The following is a 23,939-nucleotide window of genomic DNA, read 5'->3' as shown; positions in this document are numbered from 1 at the left end:
CAGCTTGCCTGTGTGGGAGTTCTGGCCTCGTGTATTCAGACAACTGAACGATAGAAACGGCCCCAGTGCTGCAGCCTGCCTTGGTGCCCCTTCTACAAGCACTTGTAATGGCCCAGGTGCCACGGCCAGCCTTGGTACCTCTGCTGCAAGCACCTCTAAGGTTAATGGTGCCAGAGGAAGGGAAATGGTGATTTCTCTCACTTTGTAGCTGGTGACAGTTGCCGAGTTCTTACTTTGTGTGCCTGTTTATTGAGCCCGGTGGGCTAGCAGCAGGTACGCTGGGGTATTGTTTGGTTTTCTGGGTTTGACCCTGAGCCACTGCTACTTTCTGTAGCCGCTGAGGCAAAAGCGCTGCTTTGCTGTGGGGCTGTGCTGGGTGCCTGAGTGCAGCCCTGTTCTGGTGAGCGTTGTGGGGCAGCAGGAATTGCTCATTGCAGGGAGTCCAGTGCAGACAGCGATAACGTGATAATGCATCGGAGCTTGCTTTGGGCTTTTTAATTACTTTCATTTTCTTTTTTAATGAATAGGGATGATGAATTTGCCTCCGTGAACCTACCTGGAGATTTACATTAGCCAAATTAACAAGAATGCTTGCTTATGGATTACTAGATCACTTTATAACTTGATGATTGAATTCAGACTGCCAAACTACATTTCTTCTCACTAAGAGCGTAATCAAAACCATTCAAGGAACTCTTGCCTGAGAAATTGTAGATATAAACAGCAATTGCTTATTTCAGTAAACACACTTGTTCACTGCCAAACTAATCACATTATTGCAGATGGAATCCCTGTATGCAGCTTTTCTTCAGTCTCACATTTAATTGACAGCAAGATGAATCATATCTATATCAATTCCTAGGCTGCTAATCACTGTGCTTACTTTCAGTTACTCGTGTGCTGATCTCTGAGCTTTTGCTGTGCCAGGGACTGTTTGCTTGGAGCTCTCTTTTACTGTATTTGTTGTAGATAATGCATTTTAAAGAAACTAAATGGTGTCAGTGCTTCACAAACTCTGACTTTTTATTGTATTCCTTTTCCTCAAGTTAAGGTAAGCACTTAGGAAATAGTCTGTAGTGCCACAGAGGGCAGTGGCAGCGCTGGCTGTTACCTTCCTGTGCTGCACTGTTGCAGTTAGCCAGCATGGAAGTGGAAGGAAAGCCTTTGTGTTTCAGTCTATGTGATCCATGCTTGAGATGAGCTTGGTCATTAGTTGTGCGTTTTGAACGTGCTCTTTGTTTAGGCAGGCCTAGAGGTTACTAGATTACATTGTCAGTTGCAGTGATACGTTTATCGCAACACGGAGAGATAATACATTTCACTTACAGTTCAAGCCAAGTCAAGGCTTCAGTGCGTGGTTGAGTTCACCGATAATTTACAGAGGTCCTGCAAAAATCCCTTCTACCTTAGGCTCCCCAGGTCTGCTAACAGAGCTCCGAGAAGCACAGAATTGCTGGCTGAAGAGGAGCTGCACCATTTGGCCGGTAGCTGCTGGAAACCTCTTCAGCTGCAGATAGGAACAGATGGCTGCAAGTGACAGAGCTACCTTTTGTCAGTCAAGCTGTTTCGCTATGGCAGGTGTATATTCCCTTCCCTCTGCAAATGCCAGGGAAGCACTTGGAGTTCTTAAAACTGAAGGTGGCTTGTACATGCAGATAGCTCTCTGCAGCTTCACGGCACTGCGGGACTGCTGGGAGTGGGGAGAGCAGCAAGGCAGGGCATGCTGCTGGGGGGGTTGTAGTGGGCTTTGTCACTCAAATGTAGTTTCTGTCCTTTCTAGGAGCCCTGGGCACAGGCTGTCTCACATCAATTAAATCTGCTGCTTGGACTGAAGATGCACGGCATTCATAGAATCGTTAGGGTTGGAGAAAACCTCTAGGATGCCCAAGCTCAGCCCACCCCCAGCATGCCCACTGACTCTGTCCCTTAGTGCCACGTCCACACAGCTCTGGAACACCCCCAAGAGATGGGGACTTAGGGCATAGGGCTCAAACACTTGGGTTTTTGTTTTCTGCTTGTGCAGGAAGTGTAACTTCCAGGAAATAGTCTGAAAATGAGTGGCCTTAATTTCCTGTTTATTTTGGTCCATTCTGCATCTTCCAGTTAGTTACCCTGACCCCGGTGTCCCAGTCTCTGCAGTGCATATTTTTAAAATGCAGTGGTTTAAAGGCATCTTCTGGAAGTGCAGCTGGAAAACATGGGTCCCTTGGGTCTTCAGAATAAACAAGCAAAAAACAGGCAAAATAGTGAGAGGAACTCAGTGCCTAGCTGTGTGCAGAGTGTGAGGGGCAATGGTGAGTGAGGGAAACCTGGGAGGAAGAGAGCTGGAATGCAAAGCAAAGCTGGAGCTCCAAGCAAAGAGACAGCCAGCATAGCTTTTTGATCTTGTATGTTTTTAATAGTATTTGCTCCATAATGCTTTAATACAGTATTATCATTACATAAAGGTAAAGCAACTTGAAATGTTTCAGTTTACCTTCTGGGTAATAGGAAGTGCTGTGATTTGTTGCATGCATATTTAAGTGTGTGTGGCTGTTGGATACACATAAAATGAGGATCTTTGTTTTGCTTTTAATCATTGTAGGGCACCCTGGTGAATGTTCAAGCTGCAGAAGCAGTGACTGTTCCCATAAAGAGTGATTTTCCTACAAGAGAAGAGCAGATTTCCACACTAAAAAACACACCTGAGTTTGACGTTCTTATCATAGGTGGAGGAGCAACAGGAAGTGGTTGTGCCTTAGATGCAGTCACTAGAGGTAAGACTTCATTCTTGGCTTACATGGTTTATAATCATTAATCAGATTGGCTTTCAAAAGCCATTTGAAGGTAAAGAATTTGTCGTCTGAATGCCTGGTTATAAAACTGCCTTCTGATCTCAGGAGCAGAAATGAACCTGAAGAAAAAAAAAAATCTTGTTATATTTTATTTCAGCATAGTTTTCATTGTCTAAATGCTTACATGCAGTTCACATCAGTTCTGACCCTCTGCTGGCTGCTCTTGGATGGATTTCTCCTCTCTTGCTTAGTGGGTTTACCTGCAGTTACACTTGCATGCCTGCAACAGAGAAGACAGCAGTTACACAACGTTGCAGTACACACATTATTTCTGAATGGAGCAAGCATGAATTCACAATGAGGCACATGGCTCTCAAGCTCATGTTTCCTGTAACGTGAGATCTACAACCTCTGCTAATGCTCTGTACTGCCTGTGGCACTGCAGGGTTAGGGAAGGCTGTTTGAATGTACTGGGGAGCCTACTCCCAGCCTTCAGTCTGCAGCTGCATACAGTAGGTTTGTGCTCTCCTGGCTCCTCTTTTGTGAGATTAGCTGTGTAACTGGTTTAAGAAGCTACCTAAGTAGAAAAACAAGTCGTTAACCTTCTGTCAGAAAGCTTGAGATAAAATAAGTTCAGGGTGATGCTTTCTACCTGACTTCTGCAAGGGGCTGAGAATGTCTGTATGGCTGTGGGCTGCTGCCTGACAGATGTGTGGCAGCTCGTCTGTCCTGTGCAGAGCTCTGGTTCTGGGGGGAATGCAAGGCATGAGCACCTACTGTTGTCCTCCCTGCATGATAACTTTGGCTTCTACTCAAACTCAATGGCTCTTGGAGGGAATCAGTAATTTTACAAGTTTGGTGAATATAAATCTCCAGATGCATAGGTAAAAATGCACAGGTTTCTGAGAGAGAGAGGCTGGAGCATCAGCTTCTGTTCAGTTGAAATGCTGTACTGTATTTTTATTTTAAAAACCCAGAAGAATTAGAACCGTGGGATGTGTTCTTTCGGTTGCTGTTTTCAGTGGAATCAGCCAATGAAGGAGAACAGGCCTTCATTGGTATCTGTATTTTTGACCTTGCTATTTCCTTTTTTTTTTTTTTTTTTTTTTTTTTTAACTGAAATGCAAAATATGAAATAGTCATAAAGTTCTTAAGGTTGTTAAATATGTAAATATATGTCAGAAGAGGTAAAACCTGACTCCAGGAATGTTACATGGAGTTTAATTTGGAGAATACCTGGCCAGAAGGTGTGATCGTTTTGAAACAGATTGAGCAGCAAGGCCTGCTTCGTTGTTCTTCATTATTAGCTACCACAAATCAAGTTACTGTTTTTTTTTTCATTTATCATTAAAAGTAACTTTGGACCTTTTCATTTCTCCCTTTGCCATATCGTGGTGGAAAATACAGTTGTAAAGCATAGAGAAATTATTGTAGGTAATAGTTCCTTTTACTAGATATTCTGATTATATCAGTGGATTTCTGAAGTGTGAAATATTCCTAGGCATTTGGTTAATGAATTGTGTGTTGTTGCTGTTCATTCATGGAACTTGCTCTTTTATTATGTTTGCTTCACTTAACAACAAATTTTGCTTTTCATGAGTTTGATATATTTTCGCCAAATTATTTCTGATTGTATCCATTAATCTTCAGTCACATTTGACAAAAATAAATTACTCTGATCTTTGGAAGTTACCAGTAATAATTAGTTTAAGGACAGAAGTTTTGGGAGACCAACAGATGTTAAAATGGCATAAAGGAGCCCTGAAAGATGGAGAGGGAAGGACCCAAGGGCCGACTGCTCGTGCAGATGCTCCTTGGGCTCACGTGTCACTGTGTCGCTGGTGGTCCCAAAGCTGGACCACCGAGTTTCATTCTCTCCTTGTCTGCCTGATTTTCAGATTCCTCCAGTTGGAGGGATCTGCCATAGCAAGTTCTGTAACTGACTGCCACCTCCCTGTGTTCATGTCTGTTCTGTAAGCAGAAGATGGCCACAAAGCTATCCTGCGCTGCTTTTCTTCCTTGGGTTTCCTTATGCTCAAGTATTGATGTCTGGCTTGCAGCTGTGTGCCTAATCCAGCCTCGTGCCTGCCCTGGATCATTGAGAAGCATCTGTTAATCATGCATTTCCCATGGTCCAGCCTTCTAACAACGATGCTGCTGTCCCACACTGTGTCTGTGCAGGAGCACTGCTGGCAGTGCTGTCACATCCCTCACCCGCAGAGCTGCATCCTGTCCTGCAGTGCAGCTGGGGACACAGCAAGCCTGCAACCCCTCTCCAAGTGTTTGTCAGAATATGCATTATAATGCAAAGCGTTCTTCCTGAGGCACTCTGTGTTCTGGATCAGTGAGAATGTTTCTGAGCCCCGTGGTCATCCCTCCTTTGTGCTAGGGAAAGACAGCAGCTGGCAGCCTCATACCTGTCTGAGTGTCTGCAAGGCTCTGTGCTGTCTGGTAGCTAACACTGTGCGTGGGCCCTCTGCCTGTACAGGGTGTAAAAGAAGGATGTCTGTGTTGCAGTATGTGCATTATAAGCTGCAGATCAACTCTTCTTTCCTGCAGTTCCTAGCGAAGTTGCTATATTTTGTATTAAGTCTTAATTACAAGACTTCATGTATATGTATATAAGGATGTGTATCCTTAGAGTGTGTGTGTGTGTATATCGTGCTCTCCTTTGCTCTCCTGGATGAAAATGGAGAGGAGAAAAATAATGAAGTGAAACAGCTTTTGCACATCTTCAGAGATGGAGGAGGTCTGTCTGGTTAGTGGCACTCATGACCAGGGAAGCTGGGATTTGGTAACTTGTACATTGATAATGGCTTTTTAATTTTGTTAGTAAAATCAATTTATGGCAAGCTCATGTTTGGACAAACTCTTCAGTTATGAGTGAGAAACTCGAATATTAGAAGTAGTTCATTTGCTTCACAGTAACAATCAGTGGGAGCTGGTTTGTCTTTGAACACTGGGGATTGAAATTTTGGATTGTTGCTTTTAAGGCTGGCATACACTTGGGTTTGGATGAGCTGATAGGCAGAGGTGAAATGCTGAATTCTTAATCCCAAAAGGCTGCTCAGACTTGGATTCAGAAAGCTCTGGAGCTCTGCATGATCCTTCTTAACCCTGTGGCTGTTGGTAGTCTCGCTGGAAAGGGCTGCAGGTTTTCAGCCTGCAGAATGGATGTATTGTCTGCTGCTCTGTTACTTTTATGTAGCCTTGTGCTGCACTTAGGTATCTGCCTTCTAGATGGAGGAAAACCTTCCTCCCTCCTTCCCTGTTTCATTCAGTCTCTGAAACAAGTAAGGCTGTGCTGGAGCTCAGCCTTACTTGCATTAAACCTTAAGCCTTAAGGTTTGGTTGGCTGGTTTGGGGTGTTAGCAGTCTTGTTGGGAAACCTTCTGGAGAGCAAATAATGGCAGTGCCCACATTCACAAGATGTCACAGGGATGACTTGGAAGCATCAATCACATAAGCTCTTCCTTGAGTGTGCACCCATTGCAGGTGGGCCCACTTCTGGCACTGGGAGCCTCTGGAGCAAACTTTGGGGAGAAGGCAGGGTTGCCAGTGATCTGTCTAGCTGCTGTGCTGTTGAAATAATTAGTGTGATAGTTTGAGCTCTCTGCTGCAAAGAGTTAAGGGGATTCATGAAAATATTCTGTTCCTGCCATGAATACAAACTATAATTTGCTTGAGGGAGCGTGGCCCCTATAATGTACTGTAATGCCTTTCTATTGTGAAATATCCAGGTTTTAATGTGCTTCTGTTTAAGTTCTGTTTTGACTTTTCCCTCAGGAAGAAGGCTAAAATTTTTCATTACAATATAGACAGTGCACTACACTTTGAATACAAATTTATCCATGTACAGAGTAATTTTTCTTGTGATTGTCTCTACCCTAGAGAAGTGTCTTTAATGAATTACATACAAATTGTGTAATTTAAGAAGTTAATTTGGTTTTCTGGTAACACAGGACTAAAAACAGCCCTTCTAGAAAGAGATGATTTCTCATCAGGGACCAGCAGCAGGAGTACTAAATTGATCCATGGTGGAGTGAGATATCTTCAGAAGGCCATCATGAAGTTGGATTTTGAGCAGGTAATTGTTTATGCAGGTTGTTAAGCAAAAATTGCTGGTAGACACTTTCCCTATCCCAATTACATCAGAGTTCTTTATTTCTTTTTTTAATACTTGACTGCACGAGTGGCTTTGGATTGCAACACAGAAAATGTCTTCTCCAGTTGAGCTTTCCAAAACAGGGAAATTGGTGGTGCCCTTTCTTGCCAAGTTCACTTACAGGCAATCCAACAGCTGTACCTTTTAGACTGTGGGTGTGTTGGGTTGGGAGGGCAGAAACCCTGACTTGAAAATAGGAGCTTCTTAGCTGTCAGGCTGCAGGATCTGGGGGAGTGAGGGCTGTCCCGATGCTTCTGAAATGGGTAAGGAAAATATGATAAATAAGTGATTGTGTACATATGATAAATGATTATGTGATTATGTATGTGATTAACATTTCATGTACTTTTGTGTTGCCTCAGTCTGGTGGAAGTTGATGTTGATGTTCTTGCTTTTAGAAATCAATTTGTCTCACTGAGACTTCTCTAATTTAAAATACATTTTGATGAACAGTTTTCTCAATAAACGTTGCATTTTGGGGCACAATTGGGTAACTTAAAATTCATGTGTACTTATTTTTTTCAGTACAAGATGGTGAAAGAAGCACTCCAGGAGCGTGCAAACCTACTAGAAATAGCTCCTCACCTATCAGCTCCTTTGCCTATCATGCTGCCTGTTTACAAGTAAGCTCTACTATCATATCTCTCCTTTAGCACGTCCTTCGACAAGCAAGCTATTTCCCTGGAGAAGTTTCCAGATGCCTTTTCCCAGTTGTGTCTTTATACCTGTCACAACCTTCTTGTCTTCCCAGAGGTGAATCAGTGTTGTAGAAGCATGAACTGCCTACATGGATGAGCCTGGTATCACTGCTGCCAGTAGCACCTCTTGGACTCCAACTTCTTGGTGCATTTTAACCATTACAGTTGGAGTAGAGGAAGGGAATTTGCAGCTGGAATGAACTCAGAATTCCCAGGATAGTATTTACTGTTCTTTCCAGTTCATCCTTGTCTTCAGTGCACGCTATTAACGTTTTCTTCAAAATGTACTGTGTAGTCCTGACAGCTACCAGTGTTCTTGCAGTAATTTAGTGTGCTGCCTTCCACTGTACGTGGCACTTTGGTGTTAAGAGGACAGTTTCTTCCTCCTGAGGAAGACTTTCAGTGATTTGGGTTAGGCTTTTAGCTCTGTGAGAGCAGTTGTTCAGTAGAACAGGCTACTCAAAGCAGTGAGCTTTTGATGAATCTTCCTAACGTGTGGCCATATTCCTGTCCTACAGAGCAGGCCTGTAATAGCTGGAGCTCACGTAGGTCGGCAGTGGGCTACATTTATTTGGTCTTACTTGTGTAGGAGGCATTAGGTCTTCCAGCTTATCTTGACTTCTAAAATGCATGTGCTGAAGCAGTCTGGTTCTTCCTTCAGTGCTCAGCTTTGATCCCTCATCTTAGGCTGACGTAAAAAAACAGTAGTCTGAATTCTAGAAAAAACAAGTGCTGAATTTAGTTGACTTCCTGCAGTGAGGAGACCAGCTGAAAATAGCAAACAACATGTAGCTTTTTGAACGTTCACTTCACGTGATGTTGTGCACTTGTTCAATAGTACAAAAGTAAAACCAGCCCAATGCAGCATGCTGGGTTATGAGAAGTATTACAAGAAGTGTGAGCTTTCACTTCTTAACTTCCTGTGAGGTTAAATTATTTTTTTCTTGCAGATGGTGGCAGTTGCCATATTACTGGATTGGAATAAAACTGTATGACCTCGTGGCAGGAAGTCAGTGTCTAAAAAGGAGTTATGTCCTCAGCAAGTCGAGAGCCTTGGAGCACTTCCCAATGCTGCGCAAAGACAAGCTTGTTGGAGCTATTGTCTATTATGATGGTATGTTCCCCTTACGTGACTTTTACTGCACTGTTCTGTGTCTGGGGAGAGAGGGAAGGGAGGAACACATGTACATCAGCTGCACTGACTCTCCAAAGGGAAGAATGACTTGAAGGATTCAGTTCACATCTTAATTTATATCTATCGAATTGATGCTTACATTGCTCACTACAGCAATTTATGGGATGTAGAAGAGGATATGTTTGTTTTTCCAGCTAGTAGTTGTGGTGATATGTGAAAGCCTCCTGATGTTGTGGTGATTCCCAACAACTTGTCAGCTGTGCTGGAGAGGCAAGACTCTTCCTGCTGCAAATACTCTACACATGTGGTACTTGCTGCTCAGCCTGTTTTAAGTTGGACATCCTCACGACTGATAGAGCAATAAAAGCTACTCTAGATCAGCTAAGTCATATCTTGTTGGATTTCCAAATCCCGTGCTTACTTCAGACTTTGCCTTTATTTAACAGGAAGTTATGTCCCCAGTATAAAGCATACTCTGTGTAGCACTACTTGCAAGCATTCTTCTCAGACTGACATCTTCCACGATATTACATGTCAAGCGATTGTGGTCATTCTGATAGTTTACTGTAGTACTTCTGGTTTGGAAAGCGTTTCAAACTTAAGATTTCTGCCAAAACACCTTTGAGTAGAGTTACAGAATCATGTGAGGAAAAAGTTGCCTCCAGCTTGAGTTGTTATGAAGACTGTTGGTTACAATAGATTCTGATATGTTTTTGTATAACATACACACACAGTCAGCCTTAGAGAGAACAGATGCTTGCTGCAAGTTTTCTGATGCTGCATTTGTTTTGAAAGAGCAGTTCTTGTGTTCAGAAGTGTTTCTGCTTACTCAGGAGCACGAATGTGATGCAAGAATGCTGGTAAGTCTCCTTATTTTGTTCTGTGCAATAAGTACTGGTAAGTCCCTAGCAGAGTGTCACAGCAATAGGTGCCACAGCAGGTCTTCTGAGCAGAGTCCCTGTTTATGCCTCATCAGTGTCTGCAGATACTGGAGGCAGTCTGAAACAAAACTGGTAAAGGATTAGTTGGTTTCCTTGGCATAGAACTACCTGGAAGTCTTGCTTCCAAGAGCAGTCCAGAATATTAGCACTTTTGTTGGGTCAGGTGTCTTGAGCTTTGTCCAAACTGTGACATCTCAGTGCTTTCTACTGTTATGCAAGCTGTATCCCTGAACTGACAGAACTTCAGTGTTCTTAGGTACTGGATTTTGTATGGATTCTAAATGCTGGAAAGACTTGAGTTGGAGTATACTGTCGTAACTGCTTTCTTGATGCACTGGGTTCTGATAGCATATCTAGAAGATAGAGCACTTTTATTTTGTAGCAGATTTGCATGCTGTTTTGTAGCACGTTTAGGTGGATTGTTTATTCCCTGTTTTCCATTTCCCTTATTTTGCTTCCAAAAGAGAAAGTTCTCCTAAAACTTTCTCCATAATGAGGCTGTTTTGGTAATATCAAAGCAGAAGTGTGTCAAGGACAGGAGGACAAGAAGGTGCCGGATTCCTTGCAGGCCTGGAGGAGCCCTCTGATGGATAAATAGCTTAAATGCTGACGTGCCTCAGTAGTGGCACACTTCCACTCAGTTTTTACCTGGAGATGTTGTTGCTTTTTGACCTTTTGGAAACCAGGACTGTCTTCACACACAATTGATGATAGAGGCTGTACTTTTCTCTTTTTAGAACTTCATTTATACTATTCATCGGCTTATCAATAGGGGCTTTTGTACTGGGAAGAAGTAGGAGGGCCTCTTGAAACATGCAGGCTTGAGTAATATTAGCGAGGCCTCTGGCACAAGTGCATGCTGGTGACTGTGAGCTGTCTGACGCTGAGGCCAGTGGAGTGAAAAATAGACTGGGATGCTTGTGTGCATAGGTTCTTATTTGGGAATGCAGTGAGAGTTAAAAGATGGACTTAAATTCTTCTGAGAGAGGTAAAAACTTACTTTTAGTTTAAGATACAGAGGAAATAAGTGGTTATTTGAAAACAAGATTCTTTTAATGGGGTTTTGTGGCATTTTAACTGTGTCAAATGAAAGAAATGAAAACCTTCACGTACCATAACGAGAGCTGCTGTAAATAATGCACAGAAGTAATTCAGGCTTATTTTTTCATTATTATAAGCTATTCCTTTTCTTAGGCTGTTAAGAGATCCCAGGAATTCATAAGAACAATGAATTACACTGCAATTAGCTTCTCAAAAGAGCACTATGGCTTGGGAATCTATAATCTATAATCCATTGAAGCCTTTCCTGATGAAATAGATAATTTGGACATACCATGACCCTGTACAGCTCCAGCATTCTGAAAGTATACAGTCACAGGATAACCTTAAAGATAATCTCTGGAGTTTCTCTGAATAATTGTTTTAAACGGTGTTACAATAGATGTTAACATTCGGTGCCAAGATGCCACGTGGTTTTTCCGTGGCAAACATCTGTGCAGCAGCAGAGATCATAGAATCATAGAACAGTTGGGTTGGAAGGGACCTCAAGGATCATGAAGCTCCGACCCCCCGCCATGGGCAGAGCCACCAACCTCCACATTTCATAGCAGCCCAGGGCCCCATCCAATGTGGCCTTGAGCACCTCCAGGGATGGACGGGGCATCACAGCCTCTGGGCAGCTGTTCCAACACAGTGATGCTGGCAGGACTTCCAGGCTGATGGGGTGAGATCTCAAAAGCAGGTGTTAGGTTTTGCCTCTGGTGAAATTTGTTTGTGCTCATGTTATTACCAGCTTTGCTTTGCTTTTCTCTTAAAGCTGTGGGCTGCTATAGATCAGGTTACACACCGATCTTTTTCTCTAAGAAATACTACTGGCAGTTAACATCAGCACCAACCAAACAAAATGTGCAGCTCCTTAAAGCCTCAGCTGAATGCAGAGGAGCTTCTGAAAGGCAGAGGTGTCATCAGCTGAGTGATGCAGCTTTGAGCTGTGTGTATGCAGGGTAAAGCGAGAATGACAGCGTTATGTCAGTTCTTAAGGTCCCCCATCCAGAATGAGAGCTGACAGGTAGGTGTGTGCCGCAGTGTTTCTCCACTGGTCAGCCTATGGCCCATGGTCTGTGTGGGCTCACGTTACTCTATGAAGCGTTTATTCGTTTATCTTGATCAATTAACTTGTGCTCTGTCAACACGAGTCAGCCTGCGCACTGCATTGTAAATCTATTAATTGGAATTTTAACAAGTCCAAAGGAATGGAGCGCAGAAGGGAGTGGAAACTGAACTTAAAGTGGAGAAGGGAAAGATATGGTTGAATTATGCTCACTTTAATTCTTTCACCAGAATTAGTCATGAATAAGAGCATTAAGTCATGGCAAAAAAAACAAACAACAACGCTCAGAACATTTGAATCTTAAAATAGGTCGTGTCTTTCCTCTTCATCCACGTTTTCCCTGTGTAAGTAACAAATAAAATTCTTATCTCATATTCTTGTGTTCTCTGTTCCTGCCTCTATCATCATTCCTGTCTCTATTGTAGCACCTTTGTATCTGTGGCTGTAAATAGCCCCAGCTAGCAGCATCTTGCTGTTGGGCATGTTGATTGCCACCATCAAAGGGAAGAATTTAAACTGCTCATTGTGTGGGTTACTTTTTAATTTGATAAAACCACCTCTCCAGTGATATTAGCATTGCCACCAATACTGCCTTGCAAAGACAAGAAACAGCAGTGCTCTTTGCTTTTTTTTCTGTAATTGTTGATCAAACCAGTGGCGTGTCAAGTGATCCATTATTCAGAATATTTTGTATTCTGCAGTGTTGCCACGGTCGTCTTAATTACATTTTTTTAAAATTGTTTGTACAGGCAAAAAAAGATGGTGCATTATGAATGTTGGAAGTACCAGCAATAGCAAATCAGAGGCTTTACCAGAGGCTATTCTTGCTCCGTCTCAGCATCGGGAAACTAAAGCATATGTTGGATGTTAGCCTGGGTGTACACAATGTGTCCTATTTATTCAAGGTTTTCTTTGAAGCCACAACTTACAAGTTTGTTTCTTAGGGGTACATGTCAGACTGCATTTAGCATTTGTTGGTATTAGGATACTCCTGAATAGCAAAAAGGCAACATTTTGGGGGAAGAATGTGGCTGCTATCTGAGCAGTGATCTGTCAGTTCCATTTATGTAGCTCAAGGAAAACTAGAAGGGAGGCACTATGGAGAGCTGGCCTGAGATCTCAAGATCATATGCAGAATTATTTTAAAGCATTTTAAATGGAAGAATTAATCTCCATTTAAATCATACATAGTGCATGATGTTAAAAACTAGGAGAAACATTAAAGAGGAGATGCAAGTGGCCAGAATATTTATTTAGAAATTCTAAGTGGCGCAGAGCTCCTTAAGATGCGTTGCTTTCTATCTTTAGATGCTTGCACACTTCTCTGCTTACATATTTTGCCTTTCAAGATGAGCCTTTAGGTGTGTGAGGAAAATGTTTGTTCTTGAATCAGTCATGAATTAAAAATTTTTAGGGTTTTTTTTGTTGTTGTTGACCTTGCTCTTGGAATTTGCTGTTACTTTCTGCAAATAGGAATTAGCAGACGCTGCTCCTGTCACTGGGTGGCTTCAGGGGAGCTGACTGCTTCATGTCTTGTTCTGCGGCTTTCCAGTATGCTTACTGGGATGCAAGTAGCTGTTCTTTGTATTCTTGGTATTTATTCTCTCCTGAAATGTTTTAATATGAAGGTTATTTAAACATAAAGGGGGGGGGGGAGGGGGGAAAAAAGCATTGGCAAAGGATTTAGCTTTCCTTGTGTACAGCAAACCCCATGAGAAATCCTTCCTGGGCACGCAGGCACACACACCGACACGCACAAAAATCAATGCAAAAGAGTAGAGCATTCGTTAAGCTGTCAAAAATGGAATAAATGCTTTTTTTTTTATTTAGGGTCTTGTAGCTATTTTTCCTAGTTTTTGAGTGTGTCCTGAATTATGAAATGTTACAGCTTTATAATTCATACTTGACAAATTAATATTTTGAGAATGTTGTGAGCCGTAATAGGGGTATTACCCTATTACAGATGCAGACGACTGTATGACTTTTCTCCTTCCCTGGATATGAAAACTCTTTGACAGTTTGTCACTAAAAGGGTTTTTCTATAGGTGAAATACACCGCTAACCATATTTCTTGGTATTTCAAAATTGAAAGGAGGTGAATGAGAGAAGCCTTGCAGGCACGCTAAGTGTAGGTACAACCTGGAAAAGCCTACATGTGTTCTCCATATCCAGTTGTTTCCAAATACGTTTTGTCCCATGTTTTATATAATAGAGTTGTATGCGAAATCCTGGAGAGAAGCGGCAGCCTGCTGCGAGGAGGCTGGTAAGGCGATCCGGGCTGCCTCTAGTGGAATACGTGCAGAACGAAATGCACGTCTGAGGCTGAGCCCAGAGCAGCGGCGGTGCTTCTCTCTGCTGCCGTTCCTACAAGTATTAGCGGGGAATCTGTTCTAAGCGGCGCTTCCCATTGCTGGTAAAGTGGGGCGGCTCTCTTTCTCCTGCGAGGTGACTGGAATCAAGCAGTGCTTTATCCGCCGCGGCTCTCTGTCGTTTTCAGAAGGGATAAAATCAATCGCTCAAAATGGCTTGCATCTTTAACCCAGTTTTCCCTCTGTCAAAGGGTACGGCAGTACCTAGGGGAGCAGCAGTGCCACAACAAAAGGCTGTGCATTCCAGAGCACTTGTTCTCTTTTTGCTGGAGGCGTCGTTCCCAATTGCGCGCGGATGATAACTGCATCTCCTGCTGTACCTGTAACAATTTAATTGTGTAAGTCAGCCCAGTCAAGCATCCCTGGCTCATGACTGGGAGACATGAAATTCATTGTCATTATTGTCCCTGTCATTTTGGATCATTATATCCCGCTGCAGAATTTTCCTCACTCCAGTGCTTTCTTACCTCCAGGAGCCGGGGATTATGGCTGAGGTTGGGGTGGGGGCAGGACTGTGAACTACATTTACCTCAGGGGAGCCACAGATTAAATTGGCTTTGCTCTCTGACTTGCTGGATTCATCTGTTTGTACGCTGAGGGTTTAGGGTTGGGAGTGATGAATATTCGAGTGAATTCTATGCCTCTGTTTGTTGTTGTTTTTTGTTTCTTTGCTCTTTAATGCTCGTGTAAGCAAAGGATGATTTTCATGGCCCTTAAGAAGAGAACGGGGCATAATTCTTCAGATCACCTTACCTAAAAGATAAAAGGTTATAACCAATGCTAGCTGCACACTGTGCCACCAACATCTCGGTGTGCCCCAGTGCGCCATGGCTTTTAGAGGGGGGGCTCCGACACAGCATATAACCCTGCTGTAATTTATACACGTTGTTTTCTGTGAACGTAATGGCGGGTTATTAGTAGGCACTGGTTCTGTACAGTCGGCAGGGCTGCTAGGGGCTGTCAGCAATGTGTTCCCATGCACCTCGGGCAGCTGTGGGTGCAGAGCGGTGAGGCTGGGCTGGGACTGCCCGGAGCTCCTCGTCAAGCAGGGTTCATGCTGGGCCTGGGCCTGGCGGCGGTGTCCCTGGGCAGCGTGCTCACTCCTGGCTGGCTGCAGCCCCTTGTGGTTCTGTCCCTCAGCCTTCAGCCCCGACAGGGTTCCCCCAGGTCTTGCAGAGCTGCTTGCCCATCCCACAGGCCACAGCAGGCCGGCCCTGATGCTTGTGTGCTGTGACATCTCAGCACGGCTGCCACAAAGTGACAGTGACAGTGTTTGGTCTCATTTTAACACTGTGCTTTTACTTACGCTGACACCGCAATATGACTGTGGTGACAAGTTGAAGGCTGATAGAAGGAAGTGGGAAACAACATAATTACAAAGCAGCAGCGCTGAACAGTAATTCCAAATTCTGTTTCCCAACATGCCCTGATAGCACGGCTTATTTTTATGTGCCAGTACCTTAGTTTCAGTTAGTTTTAGCTTGTGGTCCCTACCAGGTGATGCTCCAGCAGGGTATTTCTATGCATTCATTTCTTTATAACTGTGTGCAAGTTGGAGTGTATTGCATTTTTGTTTCCTCATCTTCCTTGTGATCCTGTTTAGTTTTTGACCGTGTGCTTGGTTGTCTTCATTCACACGGAGAGCCAGGTGCGAAGCAGAACACGATTTTTATGTGATCTGCATTAGCAGCATTAGCAGTCTGGCGAGGCACTGCTGTGTTACTGTGGGTGTGGTGGTACTGATCTGAGTCAGAACGCTCTTCCCTCTGCAGCAGTCCAAGAGCAAATACGTGTATACTGCGTGTCCTAGAAAGCCTGTTAGTTTTTGGTGAATTTTTGACCTGGCCAAAGTTTCGCATGATTCAGAGAGTTAAGAAATAGTTCAAGCCTCAAAGCGCTTCTAACGACTTGACGTATGAGTCAAAACTTAAGTTAACATCTCAATTTGTTCGACGTAGGCTTGGGGAGAAGGGCTTACTGCATTCCTCCTGAAAGAAGTCTGGAACAACTTTTAGGCATCATGAATCAGCTGGAGTGACTCAATTTGGATGCAACTGGTTCCAGCAACTGCAACAGATGTTGTTCCCATTTTAATGCTTGTAATAAAACTGTTCCTGTAATTAAGCACTTTCTATTTAAAAATTGGTGGATGCAGGCAGCTCCGATAACTTAATTATATATCACTGTATGTAACTACAGATCATCAGCCTCAAATTTGGTGAGCTTTGTATATACACAACAGGAACACTTTTATGCACGTGAGATGTGTTGTTTGGTTCCTTGTGCTGTTGGGTTTTTTTTTACAGCATCAATGCAATTGTGCAATACTTATGTAGGAATATAACATATAATTTTAAGGTGACCTTAGAATGGTGCTTTTGGGGACAGTGGGTGTCGATATTGTGACAATCTAGTAATGTCCCATCTGGGCAGGCCTTGGGGTAAGTTCCAGATCCAAGGGGCTACCCTGTGAGTTGCAGGCTGTGTTCCAGTTAACCAAGTGGAGCTCAGTGATACCAGTAAGGAAGCAATGCCCAGGCTGTTAGTTGTTATCCCATGAGCTTTTTAAAAGAAAACAACAAGCCCTAACTATTTGTTATATTATGTGGCAATTCAAAATCGTTGCCTAGTTTCTCATCCAAATATATATATATATTTTTTTTCTTCCTTCCAAAAGGAGCCTGGTATATACTTCTATAGAAAGGTCTGCCCTCTTGAGAAAGTGCATTAAGGCTGTCATATAGCTTCTTGCATGGCTAATTTCCAGCTCTCCATTTAGCTTGACCTCAACAGCAATAATTAGATAAGCCTAATAGGAAAAGACTGTAAATTGACACGAGGTGAGAAAGCTTTCATGTCTGTTGCAGGGACCACCAGCCTGCTCCTTAAAGCAAGAAGTTTGGCTTAGTACTGCGACAGCATGGATGTTCACAGGGTTTTGCAAAGTGTATGTGGAGCAATTCTGGGTGCAACGGCTGCAGTGTTTGGGGGCACTGTTGGTGAATACAGTTGCAGCATGACAGCCATGTAACAAAGCACTACTTCTTAGCATAAGAAAGTTAGGTGGATAACATGTGTCACTCTCGGCATTAAAAGAAGTTCCGCTCTCTGCAGTCACTGGCTGCTGAGTGGTGTTGATTTTCAGCTGCACAGAGTTGCAGAGGAGAGGGCAGGGATGGGTAGAAAAGCAGCGGGTGTCAGGGTGACAGAGTGCAGAAGGTACTGGAACTACTGGTGTGCCTCCTTGGCGTGGTGGCTTTCACAGCTCCGCCAAATCAGTCACAAATCTACGGTCTGTGGGCTTTGTTACCACTACTGGCTGTGGTTCAGCATTGATAAAAATAAAATCGAATGTACACTGTGCACTCTGTAGGAGGATTCTTTTAGTGCCAACGGAAGCATTGTCTGTTCTTATTTGAAGAAATGCAGCATTTGCTACCAAGGAATGAAAATAGAATTTTCCTAAATTACGGAAAAGAAAAAGGAAATTATCAACAGTGATGCCATTTGGTTTATCTTAAAATTATGTGGAACACATTGTTAAAATGTCTTCTTGCCCCAAATGTCTTTGACAGTATGCCTTCTAAGAATAGTGTTGGCTCTTTCTGAGAGGATTAAGTGTCACTTTATTGGAAGCAGTTAGGCCACTGTCTTGTTAGCCGTGTTGGCTACCCTTAATGAAAATGAGCTTACTGCAATCATTGCTGTACATTGAGCAGATGACAGCAGCAATAATGAGATGGGCGGCTCTTTGTTTTTTCTCAAAAGTTATTTAAAGGATTTCAGCACCCATTTTTGAGTTGTACTTTGGGAGGAGAAGTTGTGGGGAGAGCTCAGCAGGTTTGTCTGTGGCTTCTGGATGTTTGTTCCAAAGCTGCTGGATTTGGCTGCCAGGTGCAGCCCCTGGAGATACATCCTGCTGACGGAGTCGACCACAGGTACACCACCAGCTCCTCACGCCTGGCCTGGAGCAGCAGGGCTGGGGCAGGGTGATGGGGCACGTCTGTGCTCGGTGGATGTCCTGGTTAGATACTCACTGTATTGCTCTGAGCTTTGTTAGGAGATCTTCGGCTGCTTGCTTGTTATGGAAAGGAATGCCAGATTAGTTGGACGTGGCTGCCGTGGTACTGTAAAACAGCTTTTGGATTTATCACTAACAACATTCAGAAGAAACCCATGACAGAGCACAAGGGGGAGCAAAGGGAAAGCTCTGTGTTTGCTTTGGAGTGCCAGACAGTGATGTGGAGGACAATGGATGCAGAACTGCCTGGAGTGGATGATGCAGAGCCTCCCACAGAGGTCTTTGGTCACCTTGTCCTTAACACACACCTATGCCTTGGGTTTCCTGGGCGTTTTCTGAGCGTGCTAATAGTGCTTGTGTCAAGAAAGCTTTACATCTCTGTTTGGAGAAAGTTGAGCTTGGAGGCATTTATCTTGGGTTTGAAGGACCTGAATATGGCAAAAGGAGGATGATAGTTCACTGAAAAAATGAGAAGACTGAGAGGCAGCATTCTTGTTCTCTCTCCTTCTGTTCCTCTTGAGTGGTAAGGATTGTTGAAGTGCCGCAACACATTCCAACCTGTTTGAAATTGGGAGTGATTGTTACTTCAAACTAACGTGACTGAAAGTAACTAGGTTTATTTCATCAACAAAAAATGCTTTCTCAATCATGAACGGTGATTCCATACACCACGGCAGTAGTGAGAGCTGTTCTGCAGTACCTTGGCAATAGCTGCTCTGCATGGAGGAGCAGCAATGGCTTCTTCGGGTGTCAAGGCAGAAGATGATTGCACAGAGTTTTAATGTCACTGTTTGTGGGAAAATGTGCAAATACAAGTTAAAGTTAAAACCGCACAGACACACCTCCCAACAAATAAACCTGTTCCTGAGTGGAAGGGCCACCGGACCGTGACCCCATCTTACCGAACTGTTGAGGTATTATTCTTCATAGATGATAAATTTATGAGCCAGTAAGTCACTCCTCATTGCTTTCTAATCTAGACCTGCACAGATCTCTGCTGTTTATACTGTGAAAAACTCCAGCACTCCGCTCTGTGGATTGCATTAATCTGAAACCAGTGTTGTTATTTCTCAATGTGTAGTTAATCAGCAACCGGTTATTTCCCAGTCCTCTTCCTGCAGGTATATTGCATAGGCACTCAGGTTCCCTTGGACAGCTGAGAGCTAAGCAGTAGCAAGGGTTTTCTCACAGCAGAGAGGGATGAGAGGGATATGGATGAGAAGTACAACAGGGCTACCTTGAAGGAGTGCTGTGCAGGGCTGCTGCTTCGGGCTTTCCTGCATGCAGTGATGGCAGTTCTCTTGGGTAGCAATTAATCCTAGAGCCATAGAACAGTTGGGTTGGAAGGAACCTCAAGGATCATGAAGCTCCAACCCCCCTGCCACAGGCAGGGCCACCAACCTCCATGTCTAATACTGGACCAGGCTGCGCAGGGCCCCATCCAACCTTGCCTTGAGCACCTCCATAGTTCTATTGTGCTGGGTTAACTGCCCTGTACAACAGTGCCCTGTAGCACCCCATGGGCTGGGGAGCCTCAAACAAAGCATCAAAGCAAAGAAGAGCTGCTACAGGCTGCCCTGCTTCTGCGTGCCTTTGGCTCTGGTCTAGAAGAGCATTCTGGATGTGCTATACATTAAAGTAGCTGCTGTAATGCAGCTTGTTGCTATTCTGTTTTTTTTCCCCCAGTGTTCGCTGTGTGCACAAGATGTTGAACACTCAGCCCTTTGTTAAAACGCCCAGTTTTGAGATAGACTTTGTAAGGTCACTTCATCCCTTCCCTGACACTGCTGTAGCAGAAATGTTGATGCATTTGTTTAATGATTTGCCTGCCACTTCTGACAGATGGCTGTTTAGTCTCATGCATCTGCTGTGTTGGAGCATCTGCAACTTTTCTTGACATCTTGCTAAGTTGTTTTGCTGTTCTTTTCTGCAGTTTATTCTGGGCATTGTTTGCGTAGCTGAATCAGAGTTACTGTTTGTTTCTTCATCGGTGCTTCATCATATCACTGTTTCTGTTCACTTCACATAGCTTGCCTTGTGCTTGAAGACTGATGGCACTGTATCGCCTCAGCTGGGTTGGAATGAGGGTGAGGAGAGAGGAGGTGGCACCTCCAGGCCATTGATCCCATCTTTATAACTTTGCCCTTTTAGCTGGGAACAGATTATGTGTGCGGCGATACGAGATGCGCAGGCAGAATCTGAAGGACCAGACTTTGCATAAACCATTTGTACTGAACGTTCAGAATGCTGGCAACATAAATCAACAACAATATCTATTACAAATTCATCACTTTACCTGTATTATCTTTGATAGAACTGGTCCGGGCACGTGGGGAAGTGAACCACATCTGAGGAAGTTTAGCCCTGCTGTAAATTAATTATTCGGGACACACAGAGCCTGGCCCCTTCAATGTATAGTAATTCTTTCCAGCCAGCATCCTGGACTTTAACTTCAGTGGTGATAATAAATAGGAAAAGTCTCAGGTGAAGCCCGTGTTTTAAAGTAATTAATCATCTTCCCCTCATGGTCCCTCTGCCTCTCTCTTGGTTTTCTTTAACGAGGGAATTTCGGTAATAAATCTTTAATGATATGTGTTAAGAATCCTTCATTAATTCTTGTCTGCTTATTTCTTTTTCCGACGATTTTGTGCCGTACGTTGGAAAGCTAAAATACCTATTGAAATAATAACACAAAAGAAAGTTACGGGAAACTTTTAATTTAGGGCAGCCTGAAAGATTTCTTGGGTTTTGCACGTAGTGTTGCACAACCCGGAGCAGGGACCGGTGTTGGGCTGCCGCGGCACTGCTGAGCTGCGCTTTGAGGAGCAGTGCAGCTGCAGTAGGCTCTCACGTTGGAGCAGCAGCGCTCCGTGGGGCGGCGGAGCCCATCGCCCTCGGCCCCACACCGATGAGGGGTGCAGCACGGTGGGGCCGTGCAGAGGACGTGTCTTCTAAATACCGATGTCGGGCGCGAGCAGCCATCACAGCTATCGGATGTGACAGGGACAGCTGTGACAGATCGGTTCTGACACGCTTCCGTACCGCGCGGCCATGGCTGGAGGTGACTCACATCCTTCCCGCTCCCTTCCCGCTGCAGGACAGCACAACGACGCGCGGATGAACCTCGCCATCGCCCTCACCGCTGCCAGGTACGGCGCTGCCACCGCCAATTACACTGAAGTGCTGCGCCTGCTGAAGAAGACGGAGCCGGGCAGCGGCAAGCAGCGCGTGTGCGGGGCACGCTGCAGGGACGTCATCACAGGTGTGTGCCTGGCCCGGAGCTGTGCTGGGGGATGGAGGTGGGAGTGGGAAGCGCTAATGGTAACCATCGCTGAGCCGACAAAGGGGCGTCTTCCCAGAGTGCAGTGGGGCAGCATTAGAATCATAGAATCATAGAATCACCAAGGTTGGAAAAGACCTAAAAGATCATCCAGTCCAACCGTTCACCTATTCCCAATAGCTCCTACTAAACCATGTCCCTCAACACAACATCCAGTCTTTCCTTGAACACCTCCAGGCTCGGTGACTCCACCACCTCCCTGGGCATCCATTCCACTGCCTGACCACCCTTTCTGAAAAGTAATACTTCCTCATGTCCAGCCTGAATCTCCCCTGCCGTAGCTTGAAGCCATTCCCCCTGCTCCTATCACTGATGACACGAGAGAAGAGGCCGACCCCCAGCTCACTACAGCCTCCCTTCAGGAAGTTATAGAGAGCAATGAGGTCTCCCCTGAGCTCCTCTTCTCCAGGCTGAACATTCCCAGCTCCTTCAGCCTCTCCTCATCAGCCCTGTGTTCCAGACCCCTCACCAGCTTTGTTGCCCTCCTTTGAACACGTTCCAGGGCGTCAATATCTTTCTTGCAGTGAGGGGCCCAAAACTGGACACAGCACTCGAGGTGCGGCCTCACCAGTGCTGAATACAGGGGAACAATCACCTCTCTGCTCCTGCTTGCAACACTGTTTCTGATGCAAGCCAGGATGCCATTGGCCTTCTTGGCCACCTGGGCACACTGTCGGCTCATGTTCAGCCGAGCATCAATCAATACCCCCAGGTCCATTTCCTCTACGCAGTCCTCCAGCCACTCCGCCCCAAGCCTGCAGCGTCGCCTGGGGTTGTTGTGGCCAAAGTGCAGGACCCGGCATTTGGCCTTGTTGAAACTCATCCTATTGGCTTCAGCCCAGCTCTCCAGCCTGTCCAGATCCCTCTGCAGGGCCTCGCTACCCCCAGGCAGATCCACACTTCCAGCCAATTTGGTGTCATCTGCGAATTTACTGAGGGTGCACTCGATGCCCTCATCGAGGTCATCAATAAAGATATTGAAGAGGACAGGCCCAAACTTGTGCCAAACTTGTGTCAGGCTTCTCACTCGGATCGTGGTGTTTTGGCAAGGTAGGCTGAGCCTCACCTCCAAGCCCTCCTGTCAAGCAGAGGCACTGCTGCAAAATGCCGTGTGCCGTATGGTAGTAATACTGCCCACCGGCCAATTCCTCTTCTTTGAGAGGTGCAGCTCGGCCCGCTCCTCCCCTACCTCCTGCTCTGCCTTCACAGGTTGCACAGAACTTTCTGCAAAGTGCTTCCTCTGAAGTCTGGCTTTAAATGCAAACTTGGTTAATTTTTGGGAACAGCCGCAGCCGCTCCCTTCAGACAAGCAGAATGTGCGTTACAGTAAGTTAGGTTCACAGATTAATAACGCCGAGTGTCAGCGAGCAGGGAAACAAATGGGGCTCGTGATTGATGCTGTTTTCTTTCACAGGGCAGGAATTTGATGTCAAAGCCAAATGTGTTATCAATGCTACAGGACCTTTCACAGACTCGGTGCGCAAAATGGATGATCAGGAAGTACCCAACATCTGTCAGCCCAGCGCGGGCGTGCACATCGTGATGCCAGGTTATTACAGGTAACGATATTCCAAACCCAGACCATTTGTAACAATCTCTGCTGCTGGCTGTAATAAATAAGCTTGTGGGGACGTGGTTGTGGTTTTTATGGTAGCTTTCAATGCATGCTTGATGATTTAGTAATTATTATTCCTTATTTAGAAGGCTCCGGTACTACGTGTGTTGAAACACCAGCTTTATCTAGGTGGAGAAGAGTGAAGCCTTGTGGCTTTGTAGGTGAGCCTTAGCAGGGCAGAACTGCTGAAGCAGAAGGGCCTTTAGGCAGGGACTGCTGTAAGGTGCCTCTCCTACAAGGGGTGAGTTGGGCACGCTGACTGTTTCTTCATCCCGTTAAGAGAACAGGAAATGTAGAAAGCCTTCCTGAGAGCTTCCAGCCTTCTTAGAAAGCTTTCTGTCTTACAAAATAGCGTACTATCTAGGCAGTCATCTGCCATTACGCTCTGCCCCTGCTATTAGTATGGATGGACGCCACTGGTGTTCGGAATGCAACATGTACACAGTGTAGCATGTAGTTCAGAATACCATTAAATGCTGATGGGCACTGATGGGTGCTGATGGGCAGGTGCCCACCCACCCTTGCTGGTTCAGGTGAAGGGGACCGTTCTACCTGTGCTGAGCTCACCACAGGTTCCTGGGGCCCTCTGTGAGCTTGCTCTGCAGACTCATTCCTGCTTCTCTCCTTATTTGTTGCTGCCAAACCAAATCCCCTTCTAACACACGTAAGCCGTTTCAGTTGAAGCTCAAATATTACCTTTGGTTCCTGAAGTCATTAGCATCCTAATGGAAATTCACATTTATAGACTTATACCAGTTCTGTTGATACAGT

The 23,939-nt window shown here is 44.8% G+C and overlaps 1 protein-coding gene across 4 annotated transcripts in view; it reads left to right on the top strand.

Annotated features, from left to right (window-relative positions):
* GPD2 (glycerol-3-phosphate dehydrogenase 2) overlaps positions 1-23,939 on the top strand; it is a 53,913-nt gene that overhangs the window by 13,663 nt on the left and 16,311 nt on the right. For all 4 annotated transcript variants that reach the window (XM_052675217.1, XM_052675218.1, XM_052675222.1 and 1 more), the window contains exons 3-8: positions 2,585-2,756; positions 6,737-6,861; positions 7,465-7,562; positions 8,588-8,751; positions 21,311-21,475; positions 22,968-23,112. In XM_052675217.1, the coding sequence (XP_052531177.1) occupies positions 2,585-2,756; positions 6,737-6,861; positions 7,465-7,562; positions 8,588-8,751; positions 21,311-21,475; positions 22,968-23,112 (869 nt within the window). The remainder of the gene's footprint in view (positions 1-2,584; positions 2,757-6,736; positions 6,862-7,464; positions 7,563-8,587; positions 8,752-21,310; positions 21,476-22,967; positions 23,113-23,939) is intronic.

Source organism: Tympanuchus pallidicinctus, unplaced genomic scaffold, assembly GCF_026119805.1.
Source record: "Tympanuchus pallidicinctus isolate F22 unplaced genomic scaffold, pur_lepc_1.0 scaffold15, whole genome shotgun sequence".
NCBI classification, from domain to species: Eukaryota; Metazoa; Chordata; class Aves; order Galliformes; family Phasianidae; genus Tympanuchus; species Tympanuchus pallidicinctus.
Note: the sequence above shows the minus strand (reverse complement) of the source record. Positions and strands in the feature narration are given on the sequence as shown.